General features: G+C 41.8%; 1 protein-coding gene across 1 annotated transcript in view; it reads left to right on the forward strand.

Moving 5' to 3' along the window:
* The window catches only part of Atg5 (autophagy related 5), a 94,417-nt gene that overhangs the window by 25,202 nt on the left and 54,332 nt on the right, over nt 1-14,883 (forward strand). The window contains exons 4-5 of the mRNA XM_021174066.2: nt 3,618-3,696; nt 10,685-10,847. Of these exons, the coding sequence (XP_021029725.1) occupies nt 3,618-3,696; nt 10,685-10,847 (242 nt within the window). The remainder of the gene's footprint in view (nt 1-3,617; nt 3,697-10,684; nt 10,848-14,883) is intronic.

The raw sequence follows: 14,883 nt of genomic DNA on the forward strand, positions 1-14,883 counted from the left end.
TCCTAGATACCACATCAGTAATGTTTGGACCAATTTCTTCTTTTTACTTCAGTAGAGTGATTGGCTTATGTTAGCTTCCTACATCCTTTGAGAAAGCATCCTGCTTCCACCCATCACTGGGGATTGAACCAGGGGTCTTGGGCATTTTAAGCAATTCTCTTCTTCTGAACTTTATTCTCAGCTCTCTTGAAAGTCTTTTTCCCTCCTAGACAGGATCTCTGTATCCCAGGCTGGTGAATGCTCACTCTGTTATCCAAGCTTGTGTCAATCTCTGTGTTTCTGACTGTGGCCTCTCAGCTATTGAGATAACAGGTGTATGCCAGTGATTGCCTTGAGAGCTTCAGCTCATGACTTGAACTGCTGTCAGTCTGCTGAACAGTTTCCCCCTAATCTGTTCTCTAATTTCCTAGTTGCTTATTTTAATTTGCCCAAATTATAACAGAAAGCTATTTAAGAAAAGTAGTAGACAGACTGAATGTCCAATAAGTTAAAGGTACAAGCCTAGCATAATGGTCATGCTCTTAATCCTAACACTCAGAAGGCAGAAGCAGGCAGATCTCTGAGTTTTAGGGCAGCCTGATTTGCATAGTGAGTTCCAGGACAGTTAGAGCTATATAGAGAGGCCCTGTCTCAAAAAAGAAAAACTGTTATTGGTGCATAGATAGGTTCTAGGTCATAGTCGTGCTTTGTCTTTGTCATGGAGCCCAGCCCCAGCCCTCATGCATTTGTGTTGCTAACTTTTAAGTTGTCTGAGAAACAGAAGTGTTGGTCCATCTGAAAACTGTCCTTTTTGGAATGACCTAACTGGACAGCAGAGGGTGCTCTAACACTGCAGTTTAAGGAGTGAAGTTTCTATTACTGAAACTTAAGTGTTCATCGCATGTATTTGATACTTGTAGACTGCAGTTATCTTAAGAGAACAGTTCCATATTCTCTGAAGACTACTTTGGCAGTCTGTCATATTAATGGGTAAAATCAGGTTGGCTTTGTTGCTCAATAGGAGAATACTGGCCTCGCCTATACAAGGCCCTGGGTTTAATTCCCTACTGCTGCAGGGAAAGATAATGGGGAGAAGAAAGAAAATGAATTATATCTTCAACATTTGAGTAAAAAATTAAGAAAGTTCTTTTGTTTTGGTAATTGTAAGATAAATATATCTCTGCTGTGATTTTTAAATATTGTATGAACCATTTTCAGAATGGGGACTGTAGATAGAAGTAAGAAGTTAATACTGACTTCTGAATTGAAAAACAAACAAATCCTGCTGACCTTAAACGTAGATAGGATGCAATGACTGAGCAGCACATGTGACCTCCAGAGCACATTCCCACAAGATGTCCAGTGTGCACTCACACAAGATGTCCAGTGTGCACTCACACAAGATGTCCAGTGTGCACTCACACAAGATGTACAGTGCACACTCACACAAGATGTGCAGTGCACACTCACACAAGGTGTACAGTGCGCACTCACACAAGATGTCCAGTGCACCCTCATACAAGGTGTACAGTGCACGCTCACACAAGATGTCCAGTGCACACTCACACAAGATGTACAGTGCACACTCACACAAAATGTCCAGTGCACACTCACACAAGGTGTACAGTGCACGCTCACACAAGATGTCCAGTACACACTCACACAAGATGTCCAGTGCGCACTCACACAAAATGTCCAGTGCACACTCACACAAGGTGTACAGTGCGCACTCACATAAGATGTCCAGTGCACACTCACACAAGATGTACAGTGCACACTCACACAAGATGTCCAGTGCGCACTCACACAAAATTTCCAGTGCACACTCACACAGGTGTACAGTGCACGCTCACACAAGATGTCCAGTGCACACTCACACAAGATGTACAGTGCACACTCACATGCAGCTCTCTTGAGAACTCGGGATGCTCGTCACAGTTTGTAAATAATGTGGAGATTACTCCCTTGGCTCCATGTTTTGTCATTTTTAGCTTTTCCATTCATTTTTGTAAGGTTGTGAGTTTGGGGAATTTAAAAAATTATTTTGTAAAATGGGCCTTTTCAGGGTTAGGGGTAGTACTGGACATCAGACTCAGGCCTTGTAACTAGGCGAATACATTTAATTACTTGGGTTTTTTGTTGGTGTTGCCCTTGATTTACTCAGTAAAAAATAACTTGTGAATCTTCAATGTGGTGATTTTTCTGGGTAAGAAGCATTTATGTCTGTGACATGACTTGGGGCAGTCGTACTCCAGTGTATGGACCATCCATGCATGCCCACCCATGCAATTTGAGTGCTTGTGGAGTTAGAGGACAACTTTTAGGAGTCTGTTCTCCAGCTCAGTCTAGGATTGGTAGGTAGCATTAAATATGCAGGCTTGTTTGACCCACCCTCCCTTCCTCCCTCCCTTCCTCCCTCCCTTCCTTCCTTCCTTCCTTCCTTCCTTCCTTCCTTCCTCCTTCCTCCCTCCCTCACTCCCTCTCTCCCTTCTTTCCTTCCTACCATTCATTCATCCATCCATCCATCCATTCATTATTGAATGCAGGGTTACACATAGCCGTGGTTGGTGTCAAACTTGCTGTGTTGCTGAAATTAAGCATTGAATTCTGGATCCTGCCTCCATTTCTTGAACGCTGGGATTATAGACAAGTTCAGCCATGCCTAGAGGGCTTTGATGCTTTTTTGTAATAACTATTCTGAATCTATATTAAGAGTCTGTAACTGTATATGACATACATACATAATATTATCACAAACCGGGGGTTTCCTGCTCTTTAGGTGAATGTCTGTAGACTTACAAATTTATAAATTTTGAAAACAAAAAGCAAGGGCTGGAGAGATGACTTACTGGTTAAGAGCACTGACTGCTCTTCTGGAGGACCTAGGTTTAATATTCAGCATCCCCATGGTGGCTCAGAACTTGTCTATAACTCCAATCCCAAGAGATCTGATGTCCTCTTCTGGCCTATGAGGATACTACATGCATGTAGTCCATAGACATACTTGAAGATTAAAACACCTATACAATTTAAAAATAAAAGTCAATTTAAAAAAGACTGGCTTTAGTAACTCATCCCTCAAGGTAATTAAATTGGACTAAGAGTTCAAGGACAGCTTAACCTATGGGAGATGCCATCTCAAAAACGGAACAAATCAGTCGCTGTGAAAGCCAGATGTGGTTATGCATATCTGTAATCCCAGCATTTAGGAGGTAGAGGTAGAAGGATTGATTGCTGTGTGTTTGAGGCCAGTGTGGTTAAGATAGTAGCAGGCCAACCAGAGCTGCATAATGGAGTTGTCTGTCTAATGTAAACAAGATATTTTTGTGTTTAAATAAACTTACAAAGAATAGGTCCCTCTTATAAGTACTGGGATGATAATTTAACCCTATAGCAGCTGTTAAGATTCCCTTGAGTACATTGAAACTGTTCTTGGAAATGGAAAAGTTAGAAGGAAACACCTGGCAGCTGGATGGAGCGTGTGTACTGACCAATCATGTGGCTGCAGTTACTTTTCTGTGATCAGCCAGTAAAGCCTGTGACAGTGCGTGGTAAGATGTGCTGGAAATTGGTTTGGGGGTCTTAGTTACAAATTTATGTATTTTTTTCTCTCTTTAAGATATACCTTTCATTTTTAGGCATTATCCAATTGGTTTACTATTTGATCTTCTTGCATCAAGTTCAGCTCTTCCTTGGAACATCACAGTACATTTCAAGGTATAGTTTAAATAGCCATTCCTGTTTGTTTTATTTGCGGTTCTTAATAGAGTAGAATTTTTTTTCAAAGAAATTATTTATTTCTCCTTTTTATTTGTTCTTAAGCCCATGCTGGCCAGAAACTTACTATGCGGATGAGGTTAGCCTCAGACTCAAAGTGATTCTCCTGCTGAGCCAGACCTCTGTGCTGGGTTTGCAGGCAGGTGTGTGCTTTCTCCTGATTGAGTGTTTTAGGATCGTCTGTCACTTCTGACTTCCCATGGCTATTTCTGCCCTAAAATAGTCTCCACTTTCTTCCACGTTTTTGAGAAAACCGTTTAATGTATAAACATCTTTTCTTTTTTAGAGCTGGGTAATCTATGGTTTAGACTTATAACAGGTTGTTCTATATAGCCTATATATAATACAGTTATATTTACCAAACAGTCAAATTCCCAGGTGTAGACATGGGCATGAGAGCAGAGATTGGAATAACTGATACAGTTGAGAAGATCCATAGCTACTTGGATAGAAGTGTAAAGATTTTGTGAGCCTCTGTTTTGAGATACAATTCCTTGTAGTTTTGAGACCAGGTAAACGTATTGTTGTGTAATTTTGTCTTACTAATTGAGAAGTACTGGTCATGGCTGAGCATAGGTGACACACTGAGTGGCTCTGGTGCCCAGGAGGCAGAGATACAAAGGTTCTGGGTTCGTTCAAGCTCAGCTAAGATTTGGGCTGCGAAAGCAATTTGAGTCCAACCTTGACTACATAATGAATCCATCTTAAGAAGAAGGAGTAAAAATGAAAAATTAAAAAAAAAACTCATCCTGGTCTCCTCCCTCTTTCCTTGTGCTCCACCCCTCCTGCTCATGACAGGCATTGCAGGAGTCTGAAGTACATCTTGAATTATCATTAGTAAGCAGCTCTCCAGTGGCAGTGGGCAATGGAGAGGCATCAGGAGCGGGAGGAAGTCATCTTGTCAGGGCTGCTCACTCAGTCGGCTCTCTCCTAAAGACTCTGGCCCACTCTTCTCACGGTGCTCTTCCTCCATACTTTAACTCGCTGGCCATATATTATTTCCCTGTACATGTTAAAGTGCTTTGCAAAGCAGTGTGCTACTATATTTTAGTTATCCCACAGCTGTACAGGTGGAGCCACCATCCTAATAGTGTGCATGAGTTTCACTAGCCATGGTGTATGTGCAATGGGCAGTTCACGGTGGTATGAAAATAAGACTACTTCAAACAGAGACAGAGCACCAGTATTGCCTAACAAGCCTGTCCTCTTAGTTTTAGGAATACAGAATAATCCTAGTACTTGGATTAAATTTTAACAGTTAACTGTCATTTACTTAACAATCTGCAGAGTTCATAGCCACCGCACTTCCAGTGCATGCTTCCAGTTGGACCTGGGCTGTTGAGGATTTCAGTGCAGTTGTTTGTATAGCAGCAGCCTTGCAAAATAGGCCTGAGTTTTGTAGCCAGTGATGAGATCTCATTAAAACAGACCATTTCACTTTTCTTTTTAATTTTTAAATTTTTATTTGTGTGTGTGTGTGTGTGTGTGTGTGTGTATGTGCAGGTCAGAAGAGGATGTGGGCCCCTTAGAACTGAAGTTGTAGGAGTTTGTGAGCTGTCTTGCTATAGTTGCCAGGATCTGTTTTCTGGTCTGCTGACAAAGCAGTAAGTGCTCGCTCGCATCCTCTGAGCCTCCAGGTTGGATTCCGTCTCATCCAGTTGACCTGGGCTACTGAACGTGATATAAGCATTTGGCACACATGCCATCGCCTTCTACAGCCGTCACATGGTTTTCTGGTGTTGATTTCGTTCGGCTGTTTCCTTCCCATCCAGTATGTTCCTACCAGTTTTGTGTTGGCTCCGTGGGCACCTCAGTGGCTTCTCCCGGCCTCACAGGCACTGCAGTGATATAATATAGGGGCCTCCGTCTTCATCTCTATCCCCATCTGCCTGCTCCCATGGGTTTTTCAGCTGCTGAAAGAAAAGCTTTAGTGATGTCCCTGGGTTGCTTAATGTGTGTATGTGTGTGTGTGTGTGTGTGTGTGTGTGTGTGTGTGTGTGTGTTAAAGTGTAAGGACTAGTGCAGTAAATGCTGAGATCCTCCTGTTACGCTGCCAACTATGCTCTAGGAATTTGGGATATATGATTGAAGGACACAAAGACACTCACACAGTAAAGACACGTCAGGCTGATTTAGAGCCTGTTTTTAAAGGTTATAACTGACCTGAATATTGTTAAAGAAATTAAATGTAAATTGCAGCTCAATATCATTTCTGGACATGGTTATAAAAGTCTTCAATAAAAATTAGCAAATTGAAGCCAGCAGTACCTAAAAAAGAACAATACACATATTGCTGACTTTATCTCATGAATATAGGATTGATTCAACACCCAACAGTCAATCAGTGTAATTCATTGCATTAGCAAAATAAAGTAGAAAAGCCACACAACAAAATCGATAGAGAAAAAGAAAGGAGTCCAATGGCCAGTGCCATGCAAAGCCTACTCGAGCTTAGGAATAAAACACGGCTTACTCAGTGTGACCAGCGGCACAGCAAAAATCTTACTAAATAACGTGGTGTTTTGTTTTGTTTTTTAATGGTTTTTAGAGCTGAAGAGATGGTTCATCAGTTAAGAGCACTGGCTGCTCTTCCAGAGGACCTTAGTTCAATTCCCAGCAACCTCATGGTGGCTCACAACCATCTATAATAGAATCTAACACCCTCTTCTGGTATGCATGAAGACAGCATACTCAAATACATTAAATAAATAAATCTTTAAAAAAAAAAAGATTTTAGGCTCATTCTATGAATGAATATTTTGCCTAAACGAATGTGTGTGCTTGCTATCTGTAGAGGCCAGAAGAGGTGTCCTGTCTTTTGGAACTAAACTTATAGATGGATATGAGCAGCCATTTGGATTCTGGGAACCCAGCCTGGGACCTCTGCAAGAGCAGCAAGTGCCCTTGACCACTGAGCTGTCTCTCCAGACCCCTACATGATGGATTTGAATCTAGAAGAAGACAGTTATATAAGCAGTTCTGCTATAATCCAGCATGTTTTCCTTAAAACAAAACAAAACCAAAAAACCACTCCTGCTTAAGATTGTGCAGTTAAAAACCACAGGTCTTTTAGGGACAGTCCAAAGCCTTTCCACAGCATAGTTTTACTCAGGCAAGTAGCTAAGAGGTATGCAAACGCTGCAGTAAGGAAGGCATTGCAAACCAAACGTTTGCTCTGGAGAGGGCAGCTTGAGCAGGTCAGCTGTGAAGCTGTGGGAGGGTCGCTTGGAGCCAGAAGTTGTGTTGGCTGGTGTTTGTGAGGGTGGTTGCTGGCCTGAGGTATTTCTAACATGGAGGCTTCCGACAGTCTACATTTCTGGGTACAGAATTCGGTGTGCATCCGCTGTCTCTCGTGGACGGTATTTGCATAAGGACACACAGAAGTCACATTAGGTTCATCCTCTTACCTCATGTGCCAGCTGCTTTGGAACAAATGCAAACGATTTGTACAGAAAGTTCACAGAACCTATGAATTACCAATAAATACATGAAAGGTGCCTATCATCTTTAGTCATCAGGGAAATGTAAATGAAAACCAGAGAGAGAGATTACTTTACATGTCCTAGGATGACTGAGATGGAGAAGGCTGATGATACCCCTGACATTGAGCCCAGAGCTGGGAACGTGCTGATGAGAGCCTAGCGCTGCCCTCTCACTGCAAGAAAGTAGTTCAGCAGCATTTAAATGCCATCAAGCGAACACCTGGATCAGTGTGGACAGTATTGCAGTTTGTAGCTGTATATTGACAAAGACGAAAAGATGTCTACTAGGGCACTTGCATATTACTGTTCACAGCAGCCTTATTAACCAAGTAAAAGTTGGAAATAATCACACTAGCAACAGGATTTCAAGATTAAACACAGTAGTCATTCACTGACACCTTAGTAACAGAAAAGAGTCGGTTTCTGTTGTGTGCAGTCAGTCACAGTAAATCTCAAGAGCATGCTAAGTCAGTGACACTGTATTTTACATGATTGTATTTGTGAGATGTTATTATAGGCAAAACTGGTGCAGTAGATTATGTCAGTGGTTGCTGGAGTAGGGAAGAGGGAGCCTGCTGCACAGGGCACGAGGCACCTCGTAGTACACTTTGGTAGAGAGTGAGGGAATAGTAGTAGTAGTTGCAGTTAACTTTTGCTGAGGAATGCGGGATGTGGTTGCTTATCTGTTGTAAAGCTATTATCTTGTTTGGTTTATAGTTCTTCAAAATTCATCTAGCTAAAACTTCCTATGTTTCATTACATATGAATCATATCTCTATAATTTGACTTATTTAAGAAAAATACTGATAAGAAAGATACTGAGAAATGAGGTCATTATCTCTGGTTTATAGACTATAAGAGTTCGGATGACTGTGGATATGTTAACAAGCGTTATAGTTCTGGCCAGTATTATTACTACAGAGTGCAGTATAGGGACAGTATAAAATTCCGCCTTGACTTGGTGGGTGAAAGGGAAAGTGTCCTGGATGTCGTCCATGGAAGCTGAACCTGAGCTGAAGATTTTTTGGCCAGATGTATAAGTAGATAGACAAGGGGAAAGAAATGTTCAGATAGTTGGTGTGAAGACAGAGATGAGAGGGTGTTGCTGGGAGAACAAGTGTTTGGAGCAGGGTGTGTGTGTGTGTGTGTGTGTGTGTGTGTGTGTGTGTGTATTAGGGTGGGGTGTTTAGGGCAGGTTAGCAGACTCAGGTAATTTAGAATCTTGATGGCTTTGATTATATCCTAAAAGGTCTTAATTTTTGGAAGGTCACTATGACTCTCAGTTCAAAACCATTAAGGGTGGGTATAAGATTGTAGACATGTGCCCTTGATAGCTTAAACTCTGATATGTCGAAGCCTAGAGCCAACAGAGAGGGGTCGCAGTTGAAGGATTGCCCAAATCAGCATGAGCTGTGCACAAGTATGTTGGGGATTACCTTGATTGTTAGCTGACATAGAGGGTGCACCCCACGCCCCACCCCCGTGGATAGCACCATAACCTGGGCAGGAGGTACTGGACTGTATTAGAAAGCTGGCTGAGGATGAGCCTCCTGGTTAGAGAGCTAGCACACAGCTAAAAGGCTTATGTGAATGTGTGGTGATAGATCATAAGAGGTGTAGCCAAAGAGAAGTTGAGTTTGGAGTTGGTGTTTGGCTTTAAGTAGGTGTTTTCAGTGGGAAGAATATATTTATGTATGTGGAATGCTACTAAGAGGGGAAAATGAGCAAAGCTACTCCATGGGAGAATCTAAAGATTGGACAGATAGGACCTAGGAAACATGATGAGAAAAAAATATCGTATAGACTATAGCAAGGAGTGATGAGGGGTTAAAGCTAAGCTTGTAGGTAGAATTAGAATCTTACAAGAAAGAAGGAGACACTTAACTTGGTGTATGGGGTGCTCATTTTAGCCCTGTTTCCCTTTCTCTTTTGTCTTTTGTATTCTAAGACAGGGTTTTGTAACTTTGCTTGGCCCCCAAACTGCAAAACCAGTGACTTTAAATTCATGCTCCTCGAATGTTGAAATTACAGGCACGTGTCACCATGTCTGACTTTAACTTCTGTCAGCTTTTGGGTTGTGGGTGGGAGGCACAGAAGGAATGGGTTATAAGTTCGCATAACCCGTGCTGGTCTCAGATTTGCATCCATCTTACCGCTACCTCCTGAATCTAGAAATATAACAGGCTTGGAATTACTTTTCCCAATATATTCTTTCTTTTCTTGGAAAATAATACATTAGAAGAAATACTTGGGGGAAAATGCTCTCCCAATCCGTTTATGTACACCAAAGTCATTTTGGGAAACTTTTTTTTTTATTTTTATTAAATTTATAAACTATGACTTCATATTTTTCATTCTGAAAGTTGTGTCTTCTACTAGAGGTGATGGTAATCCAACAGTGAGAGCTCATGGTTAATAAGATATTTGATTCTTTTCACGTGACATGAAAGTATTGCTTAGTTGCTTTAACAAGTGGTATTGCTAATAGATTGAATTTTTTCACTTACTTGTAAGAAGTGCTTTAATCTAATGATATTCATTTACTGATAACCCATCTAGATACATTATAGACAGTCAGTGAATATTCTAACTAATGCAGTTATAATATCTAGAAAGAGGACCTAAGAATGTAGCTCAGTGGTAGAACACAGAACGTCCTGGCTTTGGCCCTTAGAATGTGGTAGGGATTGTGTGTGCAAAGTAATAAAAAGATCCCTGCACACCTCCAGTGAATGCTCTCTAAAGGGAATCTTCCTGATTGTCCTGTAAAAGTAAAATGGAATTTATTTTGCCATGTTTTCAGTTTGGAAGATAATGAGAGTGAGCACGATGTTACTCTGTCTGTAAGAGGTTGTTTGAGTCAGGAAGATACCGATGTGCACACAATGCTAGTGCACATTAGGAGAGATAGAAATGTAATGGATCAAGGATCTGTTTGTAGCTTCACTGTAGTCTTTACTCCCACTTGGGTGGATGTAAAAGAGATGCCCCACAGTGGGGGCAAGGTAGGGCAGCCGTGGTACAGCATCTGTCACAGTGCGCGTCCTTCAGCTGCCTTGGCTGTATAAGTACCTCAGCTCTCTGTTCTATTACTGCCCTCCCTTGTCTCCTGAGTTCCTATCATTGTGATTTCAAAGCCTTCCTAATTGAGCTGGGCCTTCTGGTTCCAAAGGCCACACATTTGTGATTGCTAGTGTCAGTTATAGGTGTCCTACATGTGATATCCTTAGGAACATACAAGAGGTAACTTCACAGATGAGGATTATTGGGAACAGTACAGATTGTGTCAAATGGGCAATAATTACTCAATTAATTTTTAAAATATTTGTAGCTATCATGATAATGAAATGTGGCATGCTGTGAACACTGGTGAGCGGGGAAATGTAGTTCTCCTGAGACGCTAACTTATGTCTGCATACTTGTTTTGTGTGTGTTTCCTTTGATAGAGTTTTCCAGAAAAGGACCTTCTACACTGTCCATCCAAGGATGCGGTTGAGGCTCACTTTATGTCGTGTATGAAAGAAGCTGATGCTTTAAAGCATAAAAGTCAAGTGATCAACGAAATGCAGAAAAAAGACCACAAGCAGCTCTGGATGGGACTGCAGAATGGTAACTACACAGTGCCTGACTCCTGATTCTGTATACCGTAGTAAGCAGCCATAGCCCTGTGAGCAGGTCATGCTTTAGCCGTATGAGTTGGCCCTGGCCACCAGGCCCAAATCCACACAGTATGTACTCCACTTCAGATCTGCACAGTCATCTCTTCCATTTCAGCTTGCCAGTGTTGCTGTGTTCCTGGTTCTCTCTCGCAGGCTGGCCACATGATTTTAGAAAGAGTGTGGTTCTCATTCCTTAGACATGGCTCTATTTTGGATCATAGTTGGAAGATGAATGCATCCTGAAAGGTCTCTACTCACACCAGGGCTGCAGCTTCGGCCTCCGCTTCTTCACAGTAGTACATTTGCTCTGTGCTTGGCTTCTCCATTGCCACACTGTGATTTCGACTCCGCCTGCAGGCTGGCTCCGTGGTTAAAGGCACTTGCCAACAAGCCTGACAGCCAGCGCTCAGCCCCCACCCATGGAAGGAGAGAAATAGCTCCCGTGATTGTCCTCTCTCTCCATGCCATGGTGCACACAGATAGATAGATAGACATAAAGATGCTGACGTCAGCTGTGGAGTGTTTGTGAAGGCGGCTGCTCCGTCGTCTCTGTCTGGAAGACCGCCTCTCCTTTTCTGCCCGTTGAACTTCTCATGTCTTTACAGTGTCTATATGGTCACCTTTTGTAGGAAGCCTTCTGTTTGTAGTTAGCAATGTGTATCTAACTTGTCCTGACATTGCAGAGAAGGTGTGGTCCTCCAGCACCTGGGGACACAGAGCCAGCTCCTGGACTGCAGGCAGCAGGGCGGGGCTCCTGTACTTGGTGTGTGTGCCGGGGGCGCTGCCCTGTACATGCCTTTTGTTCTCTGGTGTTCCTGCACTGCTGTTTTCTATCTTGCACTACAGAATGCTCATGGGGTTGGCATATATCTTACATTTTTATCCTCAAAATACGGTGTTACTTACAGAGTAAAAGACATAAGTTTTGATTTACTTTTTTTTATCTCTTTCTCACATGACCAGGAAGTACTATTAAAGTGTTTCATAAATAGTGTAATATTTTTAGTTTAAATTATTTATGGAAATGGCTTTTTATATTTAAGGCCTTTTTTTTTTTTTTTTTTTTTTTGGTAACAAGGTCCTGATTGTGAGGTCATAGAGCTGTTGTCACCTTTGTGTCGATGTAGTTGTAAATTTGTCCAAATTCAAACAAAGCAGGTGGGCCACTGTTCCATTCAGAGCTGCACCTGGAGAACAGCAAAGCTAAGCACAAGTTTCAACGATTTTTGAATACTTTCAAATGCTAATTTTAATTTCGAAGCTCTCTGAAGGAGAAATAAGAAAAGCTTATGAAACCAAGAAAACTCATTTAAGGCATAATGTGCCTTTCAGTTTTTTATAGGCTTTCAGTTTAGAAACGAGAATGTGCCACCTCTCTGAAACAGTTAATGGTGACAACAGAAAAGAAAGTAGCATTTTTATTTATGGGACAGTTGTCAATTCATGTGGAGGATTTCTGTTCAGCGTCACACTGTATGGGGAGATTTGAGGAAATCACTTAAAGATTTCAAGAATGGTACAAGGCTCAGCTTTTAGCCAGTCTTCTCTGAGTGTAGATACTCCTTTTTCTGTTTGGGTTTTTTGAGACAAGTCGTTCAGCCTAGACAAATGTTTAGTCCCCTGCCTCAGCTTCCAAGTGATGGGATTGTGGGTATGCATTACCATGGCCAGAGTGAGTCAACCCTTTAAAAAAAATTGATTTAAAGTTCCATACACTTGCAGATAAAAGTATATGATTTAGCTGTTAAATACACTTAAAATTCCCATTATTTATAAAATGTTGTTAGACTTTTAAATTAGCTTACAGTGTGCTATTTACTACACACACTCACCCCTTGATTGTTTTTCCTTTGTTGAGACAGGGTTCTAGTATATTCTGACTTCAACTTAGGATCCTCCTGCCTCAGTCTCTCAAATGTTGGGATTGCATGCATGTGCAAACACTCGGCTCCAGTTTGCCATTTTTAACATAAAGCTGGTTTTAAGAGGAAATAGGAATTATGCGAGTAGACTTGTGCTCTTGCATTAAGGTGGCTAGGGACAGAAGACTTCTGTAAAGGTAAGGTGACTTCTAAAGAATGAGAAGAGCCAGCTTGTATTACAGAGCCGTGTTTCAAAATACAAGGCAAGAAAGCTTGGTTTGGGTCTTAGTCTCTGCACATTTCTACAGCAAGAGTACCATAGACCCAAAACAGTAAATTCTGACTTTATCCATCTCTGGAGACTGGGGTAGTATGAGGTAAGATACCTGCAGACCCAGTGTCTGCGCAGGGGAGAGTTTCCCTGAGTCCTCACGAGTGAAAGCACCCTGGGGTCTCATTTATAAGGGCACTAATCCCACTGGTGAAGGCTCAGCATCAGCCATGATTGTCTCTAAACTTCTTGGCCACTCAATACCATAAAGCCTTATGGAGCATGACTGTGGTGAGGTGGAGGGCATGGTGATTTAGTTCATGGCAGGGAGGTTCCAAACCTGACCGAGAACCGTGATGTCTTGGATGTCACAAGAGGAAAGGACAAGTTAATGTTCTGGAGGAATGGGAAAGAGTCCATCATGTGGGTTCTTGTAGGCCAAGGGTAAAATGACAAGGGTTGAAGGCAATGGGAAGAGCCAGTGGAGGAGGGGTTTTTCCCAGAGAGTGCTGAAGCAGCACCTGGCTGCTGAATAGCGGGTGGGAAGGAGAGGCAGGAGCAGAAGTGGGGAATGCAGTGACCCAACAGTGGATAGAAAGACAGACCGAGGTGGTTGAAGGTCATTTTGAAGGTAGAATTGACAAAACCTATTATTAGATTGAGTGTAGTGAGGAAATGCTTATTTCGGGATCCTGATGGTGTTCTATGCACTGAACTGTGAAATACTAGATACACAGAACATAGATGTGGTGTCGGCAACAAAGCAGACTCATCTTTATGGCTCAGTTTGAACTGTGCGAGGCAGCCACATGGAAGTAGACTAAGTTATTGGTAGAAATACTTAATGTGTGAGACAGTGGATGGAGAAAGTGCAGTAGACCAGGCTCTAACGCTGCAGCGTCTAAACTCCTACAGTGTCCCATTTCACAGGTGGTGCCTAATTGATAATTATCTTTCACCTGTCATATTTTCTGAACCAGTGAGTAAGTTAGCCTACATGTATCAGTGAAAAATCTACAGCATAGTGAGAACGTTGTTTAAAAGTTTTAGCTTCTTGGAATGCTCACTTAGGTTTCATTACAGAATAGACAGGCAGTTTATTCTCTATATGGGTTTTTAAATTTTTAAATTAATTTTGAAGTTGACTAAATTTTGAGGCAGGGTTTAAAAAAGATTATTTAGCTCTGACTAGCCTGGAACTCTCTGTAGATTAACCTGGCCTCAAACTCACAGAAATCCACCTACCTCTCTGCCTCCCAAGTTCTCCAATTAAAGGTCTATGCCACCATGTCCAGCACTCTCTATATACGCTTCTATCTATCTATCTAAAATTAATGTTATTTGTGTGTGTGTGTATTAAATCAGTCATTCCATTTTCTTTTCTGTAGTGGAGGGAAACTGGGGAGATAGCTCAGTGGATATCCTCAGCATCTTTGTAAATATGAGGGGCAGGAGATTGCTGGCCTGCCTGTAATCTCAGCACCCAGGAGGTGGGAAACACAGACAGTCCATCATCTGGAAAAGCTGGCTACCTAGACTACCTAAAGCAGAGGATTCTGGGTACTTGGAAAGACCCTTCCTCAGTAAACAGAATAGAGAGTGATTGAGAAGTCACCTAGTGTCAACTTCTGGCCTCTGCACAAATGTACATATAGGTATACATGCATATGAACATGCACACGTGCAGAAAAGGGTGATATGAATGTTATAAGTGAATGTATTTGTGCTTTAATGGGAAGATAGTTTGTTAGGCTTCTAAAGAAAGATTGCTCACGAAATTTAAATAAATAAATACAAGCAGTATTTGAATTATAACCTCCTAGAATACAAACATAGTTAAGAAAAAACATCTA

This window comes from Mus caroli, unplaced genomic scaffold (genome assembly GCF_978045245.1).
Source record: "Mus caroli unplaced genomic scaffold, Mus_caroli_1 scaffold_9, whole genome shotgun sequence".
NCBI lineage: Eukaryota > Metazoa > Chordata > Mammalia > Rodentia > Muridae > Mus > Mus caroli.